The sequence below is a fragment of the Jaculus jaculus genome, chromosome 7 (assembly GCF_020740685.1).
Source record: "Jaculus jaculus isolate mJacJac1 chromosome 7, mJacJac1.mat.Y.cur, whole genome shotgun sequence".
Taxonomy (NCBI): Eukaryota; Metazoa; Chordata; class Mammalia; order Rodentia; family Dipodidae; genus Jaculus; species Jaculus jaculus.
The window spans coordinates 38,463,753-38,487,484 of record NC_059108.1 but is presented as its reverse complement, the minus strand read 5'-3'; the positions used below and the strand labels follow the sequence as shown (position 1 = coordinate 38,487,484).

The following is a 23,732-nucleotide window of genomic DNA, read 5'->3' as shown; positions in this document are numbered from 1 at the left end:
AGCACTCGGGAGGCAGAAGTAGGAGGATCAGCACGAGTTCGAGGCCACCCTGAGACTACATAGTGAATTCCAAGTCAGCCTGGACTAGAGTGAGACCCTACCTCAATAAACAAAAACAAAAACAGAACAAAAAAAATGGACCATTTGATCTTATTTGTATGAAAATGGAAATCAGACAAAATGAAATTCATGTTAAAGGCAAAAAAACTATAAATAAAAGCATAGAACTGATTTCTAGTAAAGCTAGGGGGAGATTTGTTTCAGGGACAGGAGGGTTTTGGTGAACAAGGGTATCCCTTGACTTCTTGGTGTCGGTGGTAGTTACACATGGGTGTTATCATTCATGAAGCTGCACTGTTCACATGAACTTGAAAGTGTTCAGCAATTTTCTAGATGCACGGCGCATTTTTGATTTAAAAGTAGGGGAGGGGCTGGTCATGTGGCTCAGGTTGTACTATGCTTGACTACCAAGCAGAACCCCCGGGTTTGTTCCCCAGCACCATATAAACCAGGTGTGGTGGTACATTCTTGTAATCCCAGCATTCAGGAGGTTGAGGCAGGAGGATCAGAAGTTCACCTTTGGCTACACAGTGAGTTCAAGGACAGCCTATTTTACATGAGATCATGTCTTAAAAACCAGGGGAGAAAGTATGTATTGAAAAACACAGGTGTGCCCTTTTCATAAATGTATGGCACATATATACCTCATAGAACTAAAGGAGAATAGAGCTTACCAAGGGCAAAGGGCAGTGGATGAGGCAAGGTTAGGTATCAGTGAGATACTGGTCCAAATAACATAGTTTCTTACAATTTTGGAACCATTGTGCAAGTGACTAACTCATATGCACATGTGCAACTATCATATATTTCAACTTAGAATTGTTATTATTATTATTTATTTATTTGAGAAAAAGAAAGAGAGAGACAGATAGAGGATGGGTGTGCCAGGACCTCCAGCCACTAGAAATGAACTCCAATGCATGTGCCACCTTGTGCATCTGGCTTTACTGAGGAATCGAACCTGGGTCCTTGGACTTTGCAGGCAAGCACCTTAACCACTAAGCCATTTCTCCAGCCCCAATTTAGAATCTTAAATAAAAGTGAAATACAAATAAAAACATGCATACCTTATAAAATAAATGTCTTTCATATTGGATAGGTTCAAAGGTTAGGGGTCAATAAATTTTTAAATATTTTATATTTATTTATTTATTTATTTGAGAGAGAGAGAGGCAGATACACAGAGAGAAAGAATGGACACACTAGGGTCTTTAGCCACTGCAAACAAACTCCAGATGCATGATCCACTTTGCACATCTGGCGTACATAGGTCCTGGGGAATCAAACCAGAGTCCTTTGACTTTGCAGGCAAGTGCCTCAACTGCTAAGCCATCTTTATAACTCCAATAAATATTTTCTTAAAATAAAAACAAACATTTATTTTCCCGAGCACATGCCTTTAATCCCAGCACTTGGGAGGCAGAGGTAGGAGGATCACCATGTGTTTGAGGCATCCTGAGACTATATAGTGAATTCCAGATTAGCCTGGACTAGAGTGAGACCACACCTGGAAACTGCCCCTACCCACCAGCAAACAAACAAACAGTTTTTATATCTAAAGAAGGAATTCTTGGGCAGAGAAGATGGTTCAAAGGTTAAAGGCACATGCTTGCAAAGTCTGCTGGCTGGAGGTTCAATTCCCTTGTACCTATGTAAGGCCAGATACACAAAGCATCATGTGTGGCTTAAATTTGTTTACAGCAGCAAGAAGCCTTAGTGTACCCATTTTCTCTGTAAATAAAAGTTTTTATAACTCTTTATTGACAACTTCCATAAGTATAGAAAATAAACCATGATAATTTCCTCCCACCACCCCCATTTTCCCCTTCCCAAATCCACCTCCATTGAGTCCCTCCTTTTTTCTAACCTCTCTCTATTATATTTACTTGCAAGCAGAGAGAGATAGAAGAGAGACAGACAGAATGGTCACATGAAGGCCTCTTGCCACTGCAAACTCCAGACACATGTGCCACTTTGTGCATCTGTCTTTACATGGGTAGTAAGGAATTGAACCCAGGCTGTCAGGCTTCACAAGCAAACGCCTTTAGCCACTAAGCCATCTCTCTAGCTAGTCACTATTCTATTTTGATGTCATTATTTTTCCCCTCCTATTGTGAAGGTCTTGTATAGGTAGGGCCAGCACAGAGAGGCCATGAATATCAAGGCCACTTTGTGTCTGGAAGAATGCATTGTAAGAAGTCTTACCCTTCCTTTGGCTCTTACATTCTTTCCACCACCTCTTCTGCAACGGACCCTGAGCCTTGAAGGGTGTGATAGAGACGTCTCAGTGCTGGACGCTCCTTTGTCACTTCTCAGCATTATGGTGAGTTTTGAGTCACACTCCACTGATCACCTACTTCTGAAATGAGAAGGTTCCCTAACCAAAAGTGAGAGTAGTATTAATAGATGGGTATAAACATAAGTATTTAGAGGACAGTTTGATGGGCAGAATGTATCAAAAAATAAATAAAAAATTTTTAAAAATTCATTAGGCTGGGTGTGGTGGCGCACACCTTTAATCCCAGCACCAAGAGGCAGAGGTAGGAGGATCGCTGTGAATTCGAGGCCAGCCTGAGACTCCATAGTGAATTCCAGGTCAGCCTGGGCTAGAGTGAGACCCTACCTCGAAAAACAAAAAACAAAAACAAACAAACAAAAAATGCATGAACTCTCATTGAGAAGAATGACATTATAGACACGCAGAAGGAACTTGCCAAGCTGCCTCGCCTTCTGATTGCTTAAGTGTCTTGATTGCAGAAGTTAAGCTATAGTGACATTTGAATTCAGACCTACTCAATTTAAGATCACTGTACAGTTGTGAAAGAGTAGAGAGGAACTGACTTAAAGCATGCAGATTTTAGTCTTTTGAGAAAGAAATGCTATTCTAATTGTTTATTTGGGAATCAACTAATTTAGAAATAACTGATTTATTTGTAACATTGTATTTATTAGGGAAGGGTCAAAATGGCTATCTTCTTGAGACTAGGCCATCTTTTTTTTTTTTTTTTCCCCAGATGCAGTCTAATCTTCCTTTCTTTCTTTCTTTCTTTCTTTTTTTTTTTTTTTTTTTTTTGAGGTAGGGTCTCACTGTGTAGCTTCAGGCTGGCCTCAAAGTCATAGGGATCCTCCTACCTTGACCTCTCAAGTGCTGGGATTAAAGGCATGTGCCACCACACTTGGCCCTAAATTTTATGTAACAGGTGCCACTTAATCCAGAGAGCTATCAGGTACGGGGTGACACTGGTTCATGAGGCCCCCAACCTGCCCATGAACTCTTTCTCCTCACTGGGGATAGGCCAACTTATGTGGGCCCCAGCCTCTTTCCTTCTTAAGCTCCGTATATGTCATTCCAGACTCCTCTGGTCAGAGTTGTCATGACAACCCACTCCCTCTTCAATGACATATTTTTATGGCTGGCAAATGAAAAGGAAGGGCCTAACTCATCTTTTTATGGGTTGGCAAAATTCCCACCTGGTTGAGAAGTTTCTCCTCTGCAGAAAACTGCAAGGGCTGACTCGGTGGCTAAACTGAAGTGATCAGGCCCTAGACAGGCTAAGTCACAGGAACTGCATTCCTTCATGGGGTAGTCACCTGGCTTCATTATTCCTTTCCAGTATACCGATTTGATAAGTCATTTTAAGTAGAAAAAAACACAAACTTCCAGTGATAGATGTGAGAAGCTGCCCGAGAACTCGAGAGCTGTATAAATCAAAACTGGAGTTTGGAGGCCTTGACACTTCCTCCTCACATATGTCTCACTTGGCGATTCTGTCGTCCGTTTTGGTGACTTCAGCTGTTTTTCCTGAAATGAGCACAAGAGGGCAAGAGACGTGGTATTAAAGGAATCTGAACTGCTCCAGGGAGTGGGGAAGGAATCATAGTGTGTTCTTTCCAGCCTAAATGTTGCAGTTACATTCTTATTGCTGGCACAAAGCACCTGACCAAAAGCAGCCAGTGGGAGGAGGTTTTTATTTTGGCTTACAGTCTTGAGGGACGCTTCATGATGGCAGAGGAATGCACGGCATGAGCAGAGGCTGGAAAACAGCAGTAGGAGGTAATAATTGGGGATAATAAACCTCAAGGTCTGCCCCCCCCACCTCTTCTGGCAAGGCTCCACCTCCCAAAACAAGTTGCCAGGGCTGGGGACCAATCACTCAGAATATATAAGTTTATGGTAGACATCTGATTCAAACTACCACAATGAATATACTTTTGTTTTTGTTTTGTTTTTTCAAGGTAGGGTCCGGGCTGACCTGAAATTCACTAGTAGTCTTTGGCTGGCCTGGAACTCACAGAAATCATCCTACTTCTGCCTCCTGAGTGCTGGGCTTCAAGGCTGTACCACCATGCCCAGCTCAAACTACCATAATGAAGGACACTTCAGAGGTGGTATCAGGCTTGACTTCCTGAAGGCATCTCTGCATCGTGGTGACTCTGATAAATCACCACGAACTCCTTAAGATCTGAACTGACATAAAAGTTCTTTCAACAAAGGAAAACTTAGTTCTAAGACATTTGAACCACTGCTAATGAATAGCATACAAATGCCAACCTACAATCTTCATGGTGATTGTGGTAGCTTCACCTGTCACACTTCCATGCCAGGGTTTGCTGTCACATCAGCTCAGGCCATGTACCTTTTAGACTGAGAATATTGATATTTACATCAGAATAGCAAACTTGGCAGAACTTCTCATTTTCCACCATCTTCCCATTTCAGGGTTCACTCTGTTTTCAAGTGTGGAGCAATGGGTGGAGCAATAATGAAATTTAATGTCCTTTGAGCTTCAAGTCACACTGTTTTAGCACCTGAGGATTCCAGAACACTTTACACATTATCACCCATGTCAAACTGCATTAAGGAGATGCAATATATTCTGAAGCATAATGAATGGTCCCATATGACCTTAATTTCTCTTAAGTACCACATTAATTTTATTTTGAGAGAGAGAGAAAGAGAGAGAGAGGGAGAGAGAGAATTGGTGTGCTAGGGCCTTAGCCACTGTAATCAAACCCCAGATGCTTGTGCCACCTAGTGGGCATGTGAAACTTTGTGCTTGCATCACTTTTGTGCATCTGGCTTACATGGGATCTGGAGAGAGATCAAACATGAACCTTTAGGCTTCACAGGCAAGTGCCTTAACCACTAAGCTATCTCTTCAGTCTTTAGGTTTTTTTTTCTTTTTTTTTAAATTTTTTAAATTTATTTATTTGAGAGCAACAGACAGAGAGAGAAAGAGGCAGAGAGAGAGAGAGAGAGAGAGAGAGAGAGAGAGGGAGAGAATGGGCACGCCAGGGCCTCCAGCCACTGCAAACGAACTCCAGATGCGTGCACCCCCTTGTGCATCTGGCTAACGTGGGTCCTGGGGAGCCGAGCCTCGAACCAGGGTTCTTAGGCTTCACAGGCAAGCACTTAACCGCTAAGCCATCTGTCCTCCCAGTCTTTAGTTGTTTTTTTTTTTAATTTTTTAATGTATTTATTTGAGAGCGACAGACACAGAGAGAAAGACAGATAGAGGGAGAGAGAGAGAATGGGTGCGCCAGGGCTTCCAGCCTGTGCAAACGAACTCCAGACGCGTGCGCCCCCTTGTGCATCTGGCTAATGTGGGACCTGGGGAACTGAGCCTCGAACCGGGGTCCTTAGGCTTCACAGGCAAGCGCTTAACCGCTAAGCCATCTCTCCAGCCCAGTCTTTAGTTTTTTTTAAATATTTTTAATTTCATTTTGAGAGAGAGAAGAAGAGAGAATGGGTATGCCAGGGTCTTTAGCCACTGCAAACGAACTCCAGACACATGTGCCACCTTGTACATCTGGCTTACGTGGGTCCTGGGGAACTGAACCTGGGTCTTTAGACTTCACAAGCAAGGGCTTTAACTGCTAAGTCATTTCTCCAGCCCCCACATCAACTTCTTTTTTTCAAGGTAAGGTCTCACTCTAACCTCAGGCTGACCTGGAACTCACTCTGTAGTGTCAGGCTGACCTCCCTCCAACCATGGTGATAATCCTACCTCTGCTTTCCAAGTGCTGAGATTAAAGGTGTGTGCCATCATGCCTGGTTCAGTGTATTGTTTTAAAGTAATTTGTATTTACGATGTCAAGAACTAGGAACTTTAAACACATTTACTAACAAGTGGGCATGAACACATGATCATTTCACAACTTTTCTCAGATGAGAAATAGATGGACCACTTATAAAGCCAAGTGCCATCTGCTGGGGGCCAGTCCATGTAGGACGGCATCAATTCTGATGTCTTCCCATCTCCTACCTTATAATAGGATACATATACATATACATATATATATATATATATGTATGTATATTATTTTATTTTATTTTTTTTGAGGTAGGGTCTTACTCTAGCCCAGGCTGACCTGGAATTCACTACATAGTGGACTCAAATTCATGGTGACCCTCCTACCTCTGCCTCCCGAGTGCTGGGACTAAAGGGGTGCGCCACCACACCCTGCTTCAGTTGCTTTGTAGGTGCTCATTCCTTTCTTATACTCCCAAACTTCTCTTTTTATTTTTTATTTTTATTTTTTTGGTTTTTTGAGGTAGGGTCTCACTCTAGCTCATGCTGACCTAGAATTCACTATGTAGTCTCAGGGTGGCCTCAAACTCATGGCAATCCTCCTACCTCTGCCTCCCGAGTGCTGGGATTAAAGGCATGAACCACCACGCCAGGCTTCTTTTTATTTCTTTAAATATAGTGAGCACATTATTTATTTTCTGTATCTTTCAGTATCCATTTTGTGTGTCTGCCCTTTGTATTTGTGTCTGTTTGTCCTTGCTCATAACTTTGCTTCCATTTGTTTTGTTGGCGGACTGTGAGCTTCTGCTCCTAAAACATTATCTGTGAGAATTCTCTGGGGTTTAAGTTCAGGATATTCCTCTGGAGGTTTGCGTTTGCTTCTTTATTTAATTGACAGAGAAACAGGCAGATAGATAGATGAGAGAGAGAGAGAGAGAGAATGAGAATGGGTATGCCAGGGCCTCTAGCTACTGCAAACCAACTCCAGACGCATGTACCACCTTGTGCATCTGGCTTTACGTGGGTACTGGGGAATCAAACCTGAGTCCTTTGGCTTTGCAAGCAAGTGCCTTAACCACTAAGCCATCTCTCCAGCCCGTGTTTGCTTCTTCCCAAACTGTGACTGATGGAGGTGCTTAACAACCTCATGGTATCATGAACTTGACTCGTAACCTTAGCTGCAGACCACATCAGAGTTATGAATAGGATTGATTGTCTTTCTTTTGAGAAAGGGAGAGAGGAAAAGAGGCAGAGAGAGACAGAGAAAGAGAGAGAGAATGAGAATAGACACTCCAGGACCTTCAGCCTGTTGTAAACGAACTCCAGATGTGTGTTTGTATCACTGTGCATCTGGCTACACAGGGCCTGGAGGTTTGAACATGAGTCCTTAGGCTTTGCAGGCAAGTGCCTCAACTGCTAATCCATCTCTCCAGCCAGACTGTATTTTTAAAAAATACTATTTATGAGACAGAAAGAGATGGCAAGAGAGAATGGGTATGCCAGGGCCTCTAGCTACTGCAGACAGACTCCAAACACATGTGGCACTTGGGGCATTTGGTTTTATGTGAATAAACCATCTCTCCAAACCCCAAGACTATCTTTTTATTCTCCTTCACCCAGCACCAGCATCAGCACAGGCACTTTTGGACAAGAAAGTCTTCTGTAAAGCAGATAAATTTCCAAATTCATCTCTACCATGGTCCTTTGCAATCAAAGTGGTGTTTTTTGTTTTTGTTTTTTTTTTTTTTTGTTGTTGTTGTTTGGTTGGTTTTTCAAGGTATGGTCTCCCTGTAACCCAGGCTGACCTGAATTCACCATGTAGTCTCAGGTTGGCCTCGAACTCATGGTGATCCTCCTACCTCTGCCTCCCAAGTGCTAGGGTTAAAGGCGTGTACCACTATGCCTGGCTGTGTAATTTAAGTTTTATGGGGAAGGTTCCTATTATTCTCCTGATCTTGGGCATGCCTGAGATTTGTCTTCTGTATTTTAGATTCTACAAAGAGGAAGTTCAAGGACACTGTTGCCTATGGGGTTTTCTAGGCATCTGTTCCCTTTCCAGGGGCCCTGTCTTAGCTTTGTCTCTGGTTTCTTTCCTTTCGTCCTTCTTCCCTTCCTCTTTTCTTCTTTCTTGTCTTTCTTTCTCAAGGTAGGGCCTCACTCTTACCCAGGCTGACCTGGATCTCATTTGATAGTCTCAGGCTGGCCTCGAACTCATAGCAATCTTCCTACCTCTGCCTCCCAAATTAAAGGTGTGAGCCACCATGGCAGGTGCCTCTTGCTTTATCTTCAGGTTAAAGATTCACCTTTAAAAATTAAAAAAGGGGGGGTGGGCTGGAGAGATGGTTAAGTTGCTTGCCTTCAAAGCCTAAGGGCCCAGGTTTGATTCCTCAGTATCCATGTAAACCAGATGCAGAAGGTGGTGCATTGCATCTGGTTCATTTGCAGTGGCTAGAGGCCCTGGCATGCTCATTCTGTGTCTCTATCTCTCTCATATAAATCAATAAAATAAGTAAAAATAAAAAATGTTTTTTAAAAAACAAAGTATTGGCCAGGTATGGTGGCGCACATTTTTAGTCCCAGCACTTGGGAGGCAGAGGTTGGAAGATCACCGTGAGTTCAAGGCCACCCTGAGACTACATAGTGAATTCCAGGATAGCCTGAACTAGAGTGAGACCCTACCTCGAAAACCAAACCAAACCAAACCAACCAACCAACCAAACAAAAAACCCAAAGCATTAAGTTTAGTTTTCTTTTTTCATTTATCAGTTTCAGTTTTTATTAAGAGATTTATTCTGGGTACTACTCTACCTTATTGGATTCAAGTATCTTAAACACAGGATTAGAGAATGCAGTTAGTTGCTGAGCAGTGTTAAGGTACAGTTTCTCAAGTGCGTGTGTCCTTTTTTGTTGTGCGCAGTCTCATTAAGTGGCCCACACTAACCCCCCCCCAGCTGTCAAACCTCTGGCCCACTTCCCAAGAGAGCTAGGGTCATGGATATACACCATCACACTCCAGATCTCGCCCACTTTCTATTCAGAACAATTCTTCCACCTTAGAATGTAAGACAGAAGCCAAAGAGGGCAGGCTTACCAGTGCCCAGGGACCAAGGAGAGGAAGGAAGGAAGGCGAAAACAAGGAAAGAAGGATGGAAGCAAGGGGTTGATTTGTGTAAGCCCATAGTAGTCCATTTCAATCTATAAGCACAGCTGTCTCTCATGAACTGGAAAGCACTCCAGCCAGTACAGGGTGGCAGGTACAAGTTAGGGTGGCTACATTAATCTTGAGGTGAGGCAGAGGGCACAGGCCAGGGAAGAGGCCTGACTAGGTTGAGGTGAGCTAGAGTGCTGAGGCCAACTAACTGTGTCTAGGGGAAGGGTGCAGGATGGATGCCCATGTTATCAGATTTTCCACTTTTTTCAAGAGCCAGAAATCTAAACTTCAGGTAAAAAATACCCTCTACTTTTATTTTTATTTATTTTTTATATACTATTTTATTTTTATTTATTAGACAGAGAGAGAGAGAGAGAGAGAGAGAATGGGCACTCCAGGGCCTCCAGCCACTGCAAATGAACTCCAGACATGTGTGCCCCCTTGTGCATCTGGCTAATGTGGGTCCTGGGGAATCAAACCTGGGTCCTTTGGCTTTGCAGGCAAATGCCTTAACCGCTAAGGCATCTCTCAAGCCCCCTCCCTGCCAAAAAAAACCCTCTACTTTTAAATTCTGGCAACAACTAAAAAAACTGAGGCAGATCTAACTAGACAGCCACCAGCTTTGGACCAGATGTGGAAGCGTTCAAGGTGCTTATTGGCTCCTCTGGCTTTCTTATCAAGGCCAAGTGGCTGGCATGCAGTTTCTTTATTCTAGGCCTGTGGATGGGATGGAGCGGGGATTAGGGAGACTCACATGGCACAGAAACAGGCAGCCCTCCGTTCAGATTCGGAGGCTGTGTATGTGTGTGTGTGTGTGTCCTGAGGCGAATTCCTACAAAATGAAAGGGATGGTCTCTGTCAGGGCAGGTTGTTCCAGAGATCAACTGACGTGGTTTGCCGCCGACCAGCCCCTTGGATGGAATCAGTTAATAGCCTGTCCTTGTGCTTGGAAGGAACTGATTAGCTTCTATGGAGGGCAAACATGGGCCTGTGTCGTAGAGTGGTTCCCACCTTCCCTGCTATGACTTCACCTGCAGAAGAGCAAAGTTAAAGCTTGACTCTGCCCTCAGAAATTCTAATTTAGTTAATTCAAGATGGAGTCTGGCCATCTTTGTTTTAAAGCCTCCTTAGCACTGTTCTAATCCCAAATGCATCAGATTCATGATACCACTTAACCCAATCCTAGAAGGTATTATTCTTACTTTAGGGATAGGGCCTGGGGATCTATGGCTAAAAATTCATCCCCGAAGTCACAAAGCTACTAAGTGGGGGAATCAGACTTAACCCAAGTGCCTGACGTCTTAAGTCGTGTAGCATTATGGAACCTACCTCATGTGACCTCTGAAGAGCTTTACAACGCAAATAAAGGGCTCAGAGCAGGCCCGAGATACTCAGTGACTATGCCTAGCTAGCGTTACTTCCTAAAGCCAAGATGGAATTCTTCCCAGTTTCTCGTCTATTCAGTTTTACTTCAGGTAAACATTCACCATGTTGGCACAGGTCTCATACCCTTTACATACTTGCTTGCCCTTCAAATGAACTATAGGCAGTCACTGTCACAACCTGGAGAGCTATCAGGGCATGTCCTCAGGTCATGCCTATGAGCAGCGAAGGGGAATAAAGAAGACAGAAGGTGCAGATTCTCTTGGAGAGGGTGGTGATGAAACCTGTCTGGAATGATACCTACCCTACGGGACAAGCCAAGGCTCACCATGTACTTTAGTACATAGTGTTCAACAAAGACATTTTCCATGTGACTGGTTTGCTGGGGGGGGGAGGGGAAGTAGACAGATTGACTGATGAGGTCCCACAGCTTGGGGAGCAGCCATAACCCTGCATGTTGGAGATCCTTCTTGCTACCTGGTTATGTATTTTGAATTTACAAAGTGTATAATCACCACCTTAAATCATTCATAGAAATCACAGGATATAAACCTGATCAGTAAAAAGTGGGCAGCCCAGCAGAGTGCCACACACCTTAAATCCCAGCACTCAGGAGGCAGAGGTAGGAGGATCACCATTGAGTTTGAGGCCACCCTGAGACTACATAGGGAATTCCAGGCTAGCCTGGGCTACAGCAAACCCCTACCTCAAAAAAAAAAAATAAATAAATAAAGAAGGGGGTAAAGTTTTGATTAAAAATACTACCTCAGCTAAGTAAGAATGGTGGTGTGTATCTGTAATACCAGTAATCAGGAGGATAGTAAGTTTGAGTCTAGCATGGAGACCTACCTAGAAAGGAAAGAAAGAAAAAACAAATCTACCCTAAGGGCAATTTGGGCATTCTTCTGAATCAACAATCTTTTTTTTTTTTTTTTTGGTGTGTTTATGAGTGCAGGCATGGACATGCCTCAGTATGTGTGGATATTGGTACAGTCCTCACTTCCTACCTTGGGTCACCAGAGCCTTCTTTAGCTTTGCTGATCACTGTATTCCTGTCGGGCTTTTACATGAATGCTGTGGATCCAAACTCAGGAATTCACTCCTGAGCAGCAAGCCTTGATCTACTGAGCCATCTCCCCAACCCCATGAAGAATAATGACATTTAGCGGGGCCTGGTGGCACACGCCTTTAATCCCAGCACTTGGGAGGCAGAGGTAGGAGCCCTGAGACTACATAGTGAATTCCAGGTCAGCCTGGGCTAGAGTGAGACCCCACCTCAAAAAACAAAACAAAACAAACATGACATTTAGATGAAATCATGGGTGGTGGGTGGGAAGAAACAGAAAAAGACCAAGGAGGCCAAATAGGTACAAGCAATAAGAAAAGCAATCTGAAGTTGAAAGTACAATTTCTGAGATTCCATCTGTAGTTTGAGGATTTTGCCCCAAGGAAGAGATGGCAAGGGCAGATTCTTGTGAGTGCCTATCTGGAGTAACTGCCATCTTTAGGGTTTTTTTTGGTTCCCAACTAACATGACACTCAATGTTATATGCATGCTCTCTTGATTTTTCTGGCACTACCTCTGAACTCTTGAAATATTTCATTTTTAAACATCTCTTATGCCCACAACTAAGATCATAGGTCATAGAGACAAATGTCTTTACGCGCCTGGTTGTCGTTCCTCACTGTGAGAATCATAGTCTTTCAATGCATCTTTTTTTTCCAAATTTTTATTAACAACTTCCATGATTATAAAAAATATCCCATGGTAATACCTTCCCTCCCCCCTCAATGCATCTTTTAATTCCCGTGCTTTATTTTGTTGTTTGTTTGTTTGTGCTTGAGATGCCCATGGGATATGCACTTCCTAAATGAACACTCAGCCACGTTTATAGTGAAACTCTAATGGCCCATTCAGCATAAACACTTTCTTTTTACTTCTGCAGGTCTGCGCTCTAATGCTCTAACGACCATAGATTGCTTAAGATTTACAGAACAGCTTGTACAGCACCGATTTCTTCTTTCATAGCATGTTTCTTAAGTATTTTAAAAACAGCAAATGAAAATGCTTTGGATATCGCGCTACTCAAGATTCAGCTGAGTGATCTAGCTTCGGGGACTTGGGGGACAGAGTTGAACTCTGGATGAAAAGCTCTTAGCACTCTCACGCTTTCCACACTTGGACTCCATCCTGGCACTTGAAGATGAGTTGTGATCCTACACCAGAGGCCACTCTGCAGGCTGTACATCAAGTTCACGTTCAGGGCTTCTCAAAGGAGCAGGCCCACGAGAGAGAGGACCTTCAGGCCATACAGCAGCGCTGGTGGCAGAAATCTTGCATTTTTCTTCCCCCACGAGAGGGGAAAGCCATGTGCACCAAAAGCCAGACATGTGACTTGGGGACACTCGGAGCAAGGGCACAGGCCACGCGGGGCTCGGGCGGCCCGGGCTTGCGCGCCAGTGTGTGGGTGGGATGCATTGGCGGGGCTGAGCCTGCGGCGGCCTGGGGCTGGGTTGGGGGGGGGGGCGGAAGACAAGGACAAGCCCGCGGCTTTGTTCCCCGGAGCTGAACGCAGGCGGCGTCGGAACCACTCGCAAATGCCGTGGTGCCTCGTGCAACTACTCGCAGCCGGGATGCCTGGCCCGCCCGAGCAGCAGCTCTGCGTGCCGCCGCGTCCCTCCGCCGACGCGTGGCTGCCCCACGCGCCCAGCGCCACATTCCATTTAAAAATAACACCCACGTGCGCTGGTAAACAAGCGCGCGGCCTCCGGGGCCGCGGACCGGCCACCGGGAGCGAGCCCGCGCACGCCGCCCTCCTCCCGCACGTGGCGCCAGGCCCCGCCCCCGCCCCCTCCCCCGGGCCCCGCCCCGTCCCCCGGCCCGCGTTTCCGGGGTCCTAGCGCCCGTTAATCCGGGCGACGCGCCTGGGGGAGCGCTCTCTCTGCAAGTTTCCTCCCCAGGCAGCGGCTCACCGCGGCTGATCGAGGTCCGCTCCCCGCCTCGGTCACCTTCGTCTCCCCTTCTCCGGCTCCCCGAGCGCGGAGCGCGGGAAAGGACTGCTTTCGAGAGCGCCCTCCCCCTTCCCCCCCCCCCCCCGCTCCCTCCCCTCCTCCTGTTTTACTCGATTGTTTATTATTTGCTGAGGCGGGGGCGGGGGGGGGGGCGGAGAGGGGCGTCGGGGGCCTGGAGACTCGCGGCGGCGGCGGCCACTCAGCGCGCGGCGTGTCTTGACGAGTGAGCGGCGCAGCGAATGGCGACGCGGCGCAGAGCTCCGGGGTCACGCGCGTGGGGAGACGATGACATCATCTGTTTGTACGCGTCGATCTAGCTTGGTGCAGGGGCGGGGACGCGCGTCATTTGAGTGACGGGCCCCGAGCAAAGCCCGGAGCCGGGAGTTCACCCAGTAGGCGGACTCCTGCGACGCTCCTCTGCTGATTTCTTTTTGCGGATCGGGTTGTTGGGGAGCCTACTTCCAAACCGAAATATCTCCTTTAACTTAAAACGGATCTCTCTCTCTCTTCTTAAAAGTTTTATTTTAAACATTGTACGAACCATGTGCATGTCGCAATGTGGTGCTTTCAGGTATAAATGAATGTTTCCAGGGAAATGGACTTGAGAAGATACTATTTTAAGTCCAAAAGCACAGCTCTTAAGTCATGCATAGTTAGCTACTTTGCTTTTACAATTGCAACCAAAGTGTCCTCCACTTTTAATTATTCGGAATCTGCTCTAGCGTTTAGGACGGGTGTGTGTTTGTGTTTAGGCAGGGTTGACCTTCCTGAGTTACTCTTCTCCCGTCTTTGCCTTAAAAATCCATGCAAAGTGCAAGGCGACGGTGGTAGAGCGTCCAAAGTAAGGGACTCGGGACATACCTTTTGGTACCTGAATCAAATCTGAGAACATCAGCTTATCGGAGAGTCCCGTAGGCACCAGAATCCTCGCGGGGGTGTTTCCACGCCGAGGTAACCCTTACTATCTTGCGGTCAGCATCTTCTCTCAGGTGTTACCTGGTGTCGGGTTCTAAAGGGGAACCGGATACTAGGGCCGGCGGACACGCAGGCCAAGGGGACCCGTTGGTGCCAGGCGCCCGGGCCGGGAGTCGCGGAGGTCAGGCTACAGCGCTGCAGGGAGCGTCCGGGGAATCCGAGCTCTTCGGTCGCACCCTCCTGCTCCCGGGCCAGCGCCAAGAACCCGTGGCTTTTGAGGAAAGAGGAAGAGGAGGGGACAGCGGCCGGAGCCCGCCGAGTCTCGCCACCCACGCCCGCAAGCCCCACCGAGCCGGGCCGCGCAGGCGCGAGCGAGCACACGCGCCCTCACACACGCACGCACAGCCGCGGCGGCGGCGGCAGCACACCCGGGCCCCCGCCCCAGCCCTCCCCCTGGGCGGGGATCCGCCCGCCCGCCCGCCGTCAGCTTAGGTTGAGGCTCCCTGCGTGTGTCTATAACTTTGTGCCGCCGCGGCGGCCGCCCTGCTCGTGCAAGGGAGGAGGAGGAGGAGGAATGTGGAAGGCAGCGGCGGCGCGCAGAGTGACAGGCGGTTCCTCGCGCGGGCTGCGGCGGCGGCCCGAGCGCCCCTTCCTCGCTGTGGCCCGGGCCCACGCGCGATCGTGCGTCCTCCCTCCTCGTCCCTGAAGGGAAGGAACCGAGGTAGGCGCCGGAGCGGTGCAGCGCCCGGGGCGGCCGCCTTCCCCCGTGACTCCGGATCTGTTTCCGAGCTGGGCCAGGCGCTTCCCATTTCCCTCCCCGTGGACTCGGTGTGCTCCCCCGCTCCCCTCCCGCTAGTGTTTCTAAAGGTCTGGAGGGAAGGGGTGTGTGTGTGTATGGAGGGGGGGGGGGGACTGTCAAGATGGCAGCAGCGGGAGCCAGGAGGTGATGAACGTACTGGTCTGGGTTTTCTGGCAGCCCCGGAGACTTGGCGCTTCCCGACCTGTTGGAAGATTTGACGTTCCGACTTGCTTCCTGCTCCGCGTTCCTGACCGGGAAGGGGGCGGAGGGGCAGGCACCACGTCCAGGAGAAAACAAACCACCCAGATCCCCGAAGTGGTCGTCCCTGCGGGGCTCGACCCCTAGCGCACACCCGCCAGTCCCTTCTCTCTGGGTGGAAGTGGCCGGTCAGCACCCAGACCCTCCCTCCCTTCCTCCCCTCCACCCACCCAGCCCCCGTTCACCCTCCTGGTCCTTGGGGAGCTGCCCGCGCCATCCCAGGGCCCGGGCCACGCGCGGGAGCAGCAGGCCAGGGGGGCGCGGAGGCGGTACCGCCTGGGAAGAGGGGAGAAGAGCCCCAGACGCCACCGACTTCGGTGGTGGCGCTGCCGCGGGAGGGACTTGAGCGGGGCCCGAGCGAAACATAAACAAACGCACGCACGCACGCCCTCTCTCCCTCCCTCCGTTCGTCCGTCTGTCCGCCCGCCGCTCGGTTGCAGCACTCGGGGCTGCTGCCCACTTTAAAGGCGCGGCCGCCCCTCCCCTCCCCAGCCCCGCCCCGCCCCGAGCTCGGGGTTCGTGGGGTGTGTGTGAGTGTGTTGGGGTGTGGGGGGGCAGACCTGCAGAGCTGGTGGCGGGGGAGGGGGTTGCCCCGGGCCAGCCCGTCGATTCGCTCTGCTCTCGGCGTCTCCCCCGCGGCCTGACCAGGGGGCGGCGTCTGCGGCGCCAGGTTCGCGGGACGCACGTCCCCAGGTCTGCTGGTTCCAGGGAGGAGGAGGAGGAGGAAGAGGCGGCGGCTGGCGAGGAGTCGCCGCGGACCGAGCTCCCTCCTGGGATAACCAACTCTCCTTCTCTCTAGGCGGCGGCGGCGGCGGCGCCCCCGTCCCTCCCCCGCCGCACCCCGCCCCGGCGGCGCGAGAGGACCGCACGCGCGCGCTAGCGAGAGCAGCCCCAGCCGCGGGGCCGGCGGGCGGGCGGCGAAGATGGCAGAGGCACCGGCCTCCCCGGCCCCGCTCTCTCCGCTCGAAGTGGAGCTGGACCCGGAGTTTGAGCCTCAGAGCCGACCGCGCTCCTGTACTTGGCCCCTGCAGAGGCCGGAGCTCCAGGCGAGCCCGGCCAAGCCCTCGGGGGAGACCGCTGCCGATTCCATGATCCCCGAGGAGGAGGACGACGAAGACGACGAGGACGGCGGCGGCAGAGCCAGCTCGGCCATGGCGATCGGCGGCGGCGGCGGCGGCGGCGGGAGCGGCCCGCTGGGCTCCGGACTGCTCCTGGAGGGCTCGGCCCGGCTGCTGGCCCCGGGAGGGCAGGACCTCGGCGTCGGGGCAGCTGCCGCCGCGGGCGCGTCGAGCGCAGGCACACCGACGGCCTTGCAGCCTCAGCAGCCGCTGGCAGCGCCACAACCCGGGGCTGCTGGGGGCTCCGGGCAGCCGAGGAAATGCTCCTCGCGGCGGAACGCCTGGGGGAACCTGTCTTACGCTGACCTGATCACTCGCGCCATCGAGAGCTCCCCGGACAAACGGCTCACCCTGTCCCAGATCTACGAGTGGATGGTACGCTGTGTGCCCTACTTCAAGGATAAGGGCGACAGCAACAGCTCTGCCGGCTGGAAGGTGCGTACTCACCTGGTGCTGGCCGGGGCGGCCCGACTTGCCAGGCCTCCTGCGCAGCACCGACGCGGATCGTCCAGTGCCCGGAGGATGGGCATGGGGGTGGGGAACCTCCGCTGTGAGGTTGTGGCGAGGGGCGTCCTTTTTCATCTCTGTAGGAGGGATACTTGTGGACGACCTCAGAATGGGGGCTGGAGGGTCCCAGAGAAACCTTGGACGGGACCAGAGTGAGGAGGGAGTTGGCAAGGGTCACTGACAAGGGATGGATGGACTGAGGGACAGGAGTGCATCTGCTGGGTTGCCCCCCAAAGCAATAGAGAATTAGGTCCGCGGCCGACTTTGCTCTAGAGTTCCGTGTAGTGGGGTGCAGCGAGGACACTGTGGGTGGAGTGGAGGGGCGTATAGGGGGAGTGTTTGGGACTCCGTGCCAGAGGAGGGGTTAGCTGTGTAGTTTAGAGTCCGGAGCTGGAACATGATGTAAGCTAGGCGAGTGAGAAGCCCAGGATCCACCTTGTGCTGGTCACGTTAACTCCCACAGGCAAACTGATCCCATAAGAAGAAGCAACTATTGCCACTCATTCCCTAGCTGGCCTCCTTTTCTTTATTTCTCAGAAATTTTGCCCCAGTAAGTCTGCCCTCAGGAGTAGCTTCTGGAATGTTCTGGGGTCTGGAATGATGCACATGCTACACCTGCTGTTCCCACAGAGGCCTAGGCTGTACTGAGACAGGTGTCACGTGTGGGGTACCAAGACCTGAGCTTCACTCCTATCAAGATTGATAGCAGGGCTGGGTCATCATGAACCAGAGGAGACTCCTTGGTTCCTTTTCAGCCTCTTGGGGCACAGGGCTTGGTGGTAGGGAGAGAGGTGTGTGGAAAGACTTATGATGTAATGACTTCCTGCAGTTGGGCATCCAAAGAGATTTAACTCCGTTCGGTGCTGGGCTCCTGATATACTGCACTATCTATGCCCTGGCCCCTTCCTCCAAGACGTGCATGGCAGACCCATGCAGGGGAGAGCCTGCCTCCCTGGAGTTAGACGTCACTTACCAGTCGTTTCTATCTGCAATTTAATTTTTTTCTTTTTAAAACAAAAGCAGCAGTTGCTTCCTTCTCTCTTCCGTCATCTTCAAGGGAGCTCTGTCTTTTTGGTTTCCAAGTTTCCTAGGTGTACAAAATAAACTGAATCTTTCTAGAGAACAGACGCGAAGCAGGAGAGAAGAGCTCGTATGAAAAGGCTGAAGGACTTAGGGAGCATTTTAATCTGGTTTTAGCAGAGCTTTCTTTGCAAAGTGCCTGCTTTGTTTGGATACTAGGCATAGTTTAAATAGTTTAAAAGCAAAACAAAACTTTGATATTATTCCTCAGATCTACCTCATTTTAGATGATACAACTGCTAACATAGATCTTATATTTGACCTAATTTTATTTATTTCCAGAGGGATGCCACTTGTGTGATGTCAGGGTTGCCTGCCGAAGGGACAGGAGTTCTGTTTGAAAATATTGTCAGTGTGGTAGCTTTTAGTGCCAGCTTTCCAATTGGATTGCAAGGGTTAATGTCTGAGTAGAGCCTAGAAGAATTGAATGTGTAGAATTGGAGTAAATGGATTTGGGGGTCTGGAATATTTTAAAAAATTTTCACATTTAAAATTAAGTTAGAATTTGGTACAGTGCATCTGCTAGGTGAAAGTCACCTAGCTTTTAAGGTAAAGTTCTCCTTTCTTATGATTTTTAAGATTATAAATATAATTTAATTTCACAAGTATTATTTCTTACTTTTGTGTTAATAAGATATCAGTTTATTGATTTTTTTGAAGATTTCAGGAAGTGATGTTACTTCCAGAGTAGCCATAGATTGAGGTTGAACTATATTTTCTTAGACCTTGAAGGTTTGCAGTGGAGATATGGGGTCTAGTCATTTGTGGTTTTACATCACAGAATTTTTCCTTATGGGTTTTTCTGTCGTATCTCATTCATTCCTTTTCAGCTAACACCTTATTAAGTATTACAGATAGAACATTTCAAGGCTTACTGTGTAAACTCAGGGCATAGATTTTATAATTGTTTTTTTTTTTTACTTAAAATTTTTTTTTCACCAATTCCATTTTTGAGTATCATATGTCAAATAATCCTTGGAGACAAACGGGGTATGATTTGGTTGAGGTTTTTGTAAACTGACCTTGGTCAACAGATGCAGTCATGCAGGATCTTCCATATCTTTGGTAGTGGAGAAGGCCCTTTGATACAGGCTGGTTTCATATTCTGATTATGACTAATTGCCAGCTGTGTGTGTGTGTGTGTTGTAGTGGGGGTGGGAGAAGGGGGAAAAGGGAGAGGTCAGGCACTGATTGTGACCTGCTTCCATGTATCCACGTGAACACGTTGCTTCCTCTCAAGGACTAGTCATTCTGGAAGCACGGTGTGCATGCCATCCACATCTCTCTCATTCTGAGTTAGGCTTTAGGACTTTTAGCTTCTAAGAATGTCTAGAACTGAGGTCAATTTGTAGACATGCGCATACAGGACAGGTAAGCAGGTCTATGCCTCACTTCTTTTTGGCTTTTTGAACCAATGCATCACTGGAGTTACTACCCTAAGATCCTAGAAAGACAGAAAAGAGGATTTGGAAATGGCAATCTAGACCAGTCGTTTTTTAGCATTTGAAAAATACCAGCACCCAGAAAGTCTTAAATTAATTGAATTCTTGTGTGATTTAAAAACATTGGCTGTTTTGTTACTGTTTTGGTTTCTCAGGGGATCCTGAGACGTTTGCTGATGTAGTTTACCCCCCCTCCGGAAGTTAGAGACTTGTCTAAGATTACACAGCTAGTTAGTACGAAGATAAGTGGTGGCTGCAGCTCCAGAATCTTTATCCCTGTTGACACTATTTTCTTGAAACCATTTACTAGATAATGGGGAACCTTAAGTATGTAGCATTTGCTTCACTGAAAAGCACATTTGCCCCTCAGTCTGAAAACACCTTGGCCATTATTTCAGCATCAGGTTTACACATATAAGGATGGAAGCCAAGCCAGTGTGTCATGTTTGGGTAGCTGTGCCCTTGTGTGCTTGCCTGGGAAGTATGAAGTGGCACAAGTGGTCAGAAAGATAGCATTTAACGAAGAGGAAGCACACTGTTCCAGGGAGCAAGAAGGATGATGGCTATCTCTCAAGCGTAGAGATGGATAATCCGATGTGGTTTTGAGGGGAAAAGGTTACATTTCCTTTAGCTCAGAGTCAGTTTACCTGCAGTGCACCCGTAGTTGAACTCCTGAGTTCTCTCAGTTTCCCCTTGTCTTGGGAAGACTTCTAAGGGCTCTAGGACTTACTTGGAACCTCCCCACTTAACTTCCGGTGGTTCAGGGCAGAATCTTCGGACATCCATGGGTTTCCTAGGGATGTGTGGACCCCTCTGCTGTTACCCCAGAGGCCAGGTCCACACCTGAGCCTTTGTTCAGGTGAGAGCGCTCCTGTAGCTGTTCCAAGGGCAAGGATGAGGGCCAACCCCTGGTGCTGCTGCCACTCATGGCCGCCTGGTACTTGGTCTTAAATGACTGCCTCCAGCTCCTCTGTACACGTTTCAGAAAGTTTCAGCTGATCCTTTTGACCTCTGTCACCTCTCAGAGCTACTCCCCAGAAGGCCAGCTCTGGTCGTGTGTGTGTGTGTGTGTGTGTGTGTGTGTGTGTGTGTGTGTGTGTGTCTTATCTGTCTTCTGCTTGGCCCGTGTTGCCAAGATGTTGTTTTGTAATTTCCTTTGGCAGTGTGGTCTCTTGTCAGTGATTCTCAACTAATGTACTTCCTCTTTCCACTGTGGCCATGCATGGGGGGCTGCTTTCCCTCTTTTTCAAAGCTGTTGTCATTGACGGTGACATGAAGAAATTGGACCTTTTAAACTTTGCTCTTTGAGCCCCATATAGCAGAGAGACTTCATAAAGAAAGCCAAGTTTATGTTTTTATGTGTTTATCTCCCCTGGAGAAAATGAAACAAAACGAAACTATACCAGGCTTATTTTTAGGCAATTTTGGGAGGGTTCTATTTTAGGAAAGTGATGTCATAGAAGAACATCTTGAAGATACACTTTAGTACTCTGTGACTTGTACTTAAAACCTACCAGGCATTTTTATTTGGAAAATTAATCAAGAGGGCTTGTCTACTAAAAAGTTACCTTTGTAGACTAGAAAAAAAACCTAGCAGACCTTCATCCACCCAAAATTTGGGAAGAGAATGCAGAGCTAAGAGTGTTCAGCCTGTGCGTTTGGAGAGAGCGCCACTTAACCATCCCCATTGCTTCTGATTCCAGATTGCTGAGGCTACAGAGAAGGTGGGATTTATTGTTTCACTACCTACCCAACTTGGTCCTGTTCTTAATTTCCTTTTTCTTCCCTTGTCTTGCATCTAGAGGAGACACTGTCCGTTAACGTGCACAGCTGTACTTTGTGAGCACGTTGTTAAAGTCCCCTCTTTGCCTTTTCTACATCTGCACTTATGCTTTCTGAAGTGCCCTACCTCTCTCTGCCCAGAAGTCACTTGCAAATGGCAAAGGTGACATTGGGCAATAGCTTGGGGCTAGCTGACTTTCAGCCTTTTGCGTAGAGGTAAGGCCTCTGGAACATGGGACCTTTGGCTAGTCTGTTTGGGAGAAGCTTAGATTTTCCAGCGTCCGCCCAAGTTAAAGCCTGCTTGTGGCCCTGCCCAGATGTGTGACCTCCAGTTCTGTCATCTGCAGTCTGCTACAGGAGTGGCTTCCCTCCGAGGGGGAGTGGAGGGACCGTCATGCAGCTGACTCATCTGCAGTGCTCCTTGCCGAAATTCAGAGCTCAGAGTTTTGAGTCGTGAAAGCTTGTCTTCCTGCTGCGTTCTGCAGGTGAGGCCGTAGGCAAGGAGCGTGTGGGTCGCAGGCCGGGGACTTGGGGCTAGCCAAAGTGCAGCCAAGTGTGCTTGCTGAGCCCAGTGCACCTCCATTGTATAACATCTGCTGCTAGCCATTGAGGTTTTACAGCTGTTCACCTCCGGTTCTGCAAGCTCTTACTTCATTTGCTCTCCTTCTCCCCTCCTGTAGGCTGATGCGCACTGAAGTGGTGGTGTTTCTCCTCCCTACCCTGTCTCTCTCTCTCTCTTGCATTCTCTACTGACTCTCTTAGCATACCTTGCTGAAATGTCTTCTCATCGCGTGTCATGACTCTCGTCTGGCTCTTTATATCTTCCTAGGACTCTTGTATGTCGCTCAGTGTTAGAATCGGATGACTAAGTGTTTCTGATACTTGAAACTACCTGTGCCCTCAGCACATGAAGATGGCTTTGTTCTGAAAGGAGATACTGTGACTCAGGGATGAGCCAATGTCATGTGCAGATACAAAGGTGTTAGGAACCATAGTCCTCCTAGCACTGATGTTGACATAATGTGGTGCAACTGGTATTTCTTACAGTGTCTCATTTCCATTCATCTCAAAGTCCCTGGAAACGTCTCAAGTGCAGCTTTACTAAACACCAGAAATAGAAGGAAACGTGGTGGGATGACATTTGATTAAGAGAAAGATGAAATCAGATTTACCCATGAACCCCACTTCATGCAGGAGCAATACACCCTGCCTGGACAGTCACTGAAGAATCACCTGAAAGTTAGAGGAGCAAAGCTGTTAAGTAACATGACATTGTTTGTAATGTTCACCATTTGGGGGCAGATGTACTTGATGTTTTATATCCATAGTTGTGAAATCCGTCACCTATGAAGGAAGAGGATATTATCGTCATTCTGTATACAAACCATTTTGGAGCCAACCTGGAGCTTTTCTAAGTTAGGAGTTTTCTGAAAACATGATCAGGCCCATGTCTCTGATAAGAGGCCTCAGTTCTGATTCCATCACTGTCAGATAACCTCAGTATCTTTAACCGTTTTGTTCGTGGACAGGCCGTTTGATTTCCCAGTGTCTCAGTTTCCCTCATAGGAAAAAGAAGCACGTGTCAGGGGCCATGGCGGATGCATGTCTCTGGATGGATCCCGGTGGGATGTAGATGGGCGACTAGAGAGTGTGGCAAGCCAGGCTGCAGGTGGCTCTAGAACGCACATGCTCCACTTCTCATCAGGAGACATCCCCCCCCCCCCCCCCCGCACCCGCCCACTCCGCTAGTGTCCCAGTGACCATGAGGAGGTAACATTGCGAAGTGAAAGACTTAACTTCTCTGATTGGCTGTGGTCCTTCCAGCAGGTCTGTGCTTGGGTCACTGCCTATGGTGAAGAAACTCGGTTATCTTCTAGGGGCCTCTAACGGCTGGGGGTCCAGAGGTGCCGAACACCTGCAGTGAAGAGGTGAACACAAAACAGGGAATATGACACATTTGTAGGGGACAAAGACAAAGCAGGAAGTGATTTCTCCCCCAAACCAGTGACATGGGCATTGGCTTTCTTCGGATATGAACCTGTAATAAAATCTTCAGAGATAACAATTGGCAGTTTCTAGTGCATGTTTTGGGGTTTATTATTTCTTTGTGTCTCTCCCCTCCAGTTTCTCACTTTCTATTTCTGTGTGTATAAGAGGTGAATCAGTACCATAATTTCTCCTTGTTTTAAATGT

At 48.4% G+C, this 23,732-nt stretch overlaps 1 protein-coding gene across 1 annotated transcript in view; it reads left to right on the top strand.

The window, feature by feature from the left end:
- The first annotated feature begins 16,500 nt into the window (after positions 1-16,500).
- The window catches only part of Foxo3 (forkhead box O3), a 119,154-nt gene continuing 111,922 nt past the window's right edge, over positions 16,501-23,732 (top strand). Inside the window, exon 1 of the mRNA XM_004660615.2 lies at positions 16,501-17,163. Coding sequence (XP_004660672.1) covers positions 16,534-17,163 — 630 coding nt within the window. The 5' untranslated portion in view covers positions 16,501-16,533. The remainder of the gene's footprint in view (positions 17,164-23,732) is intronic.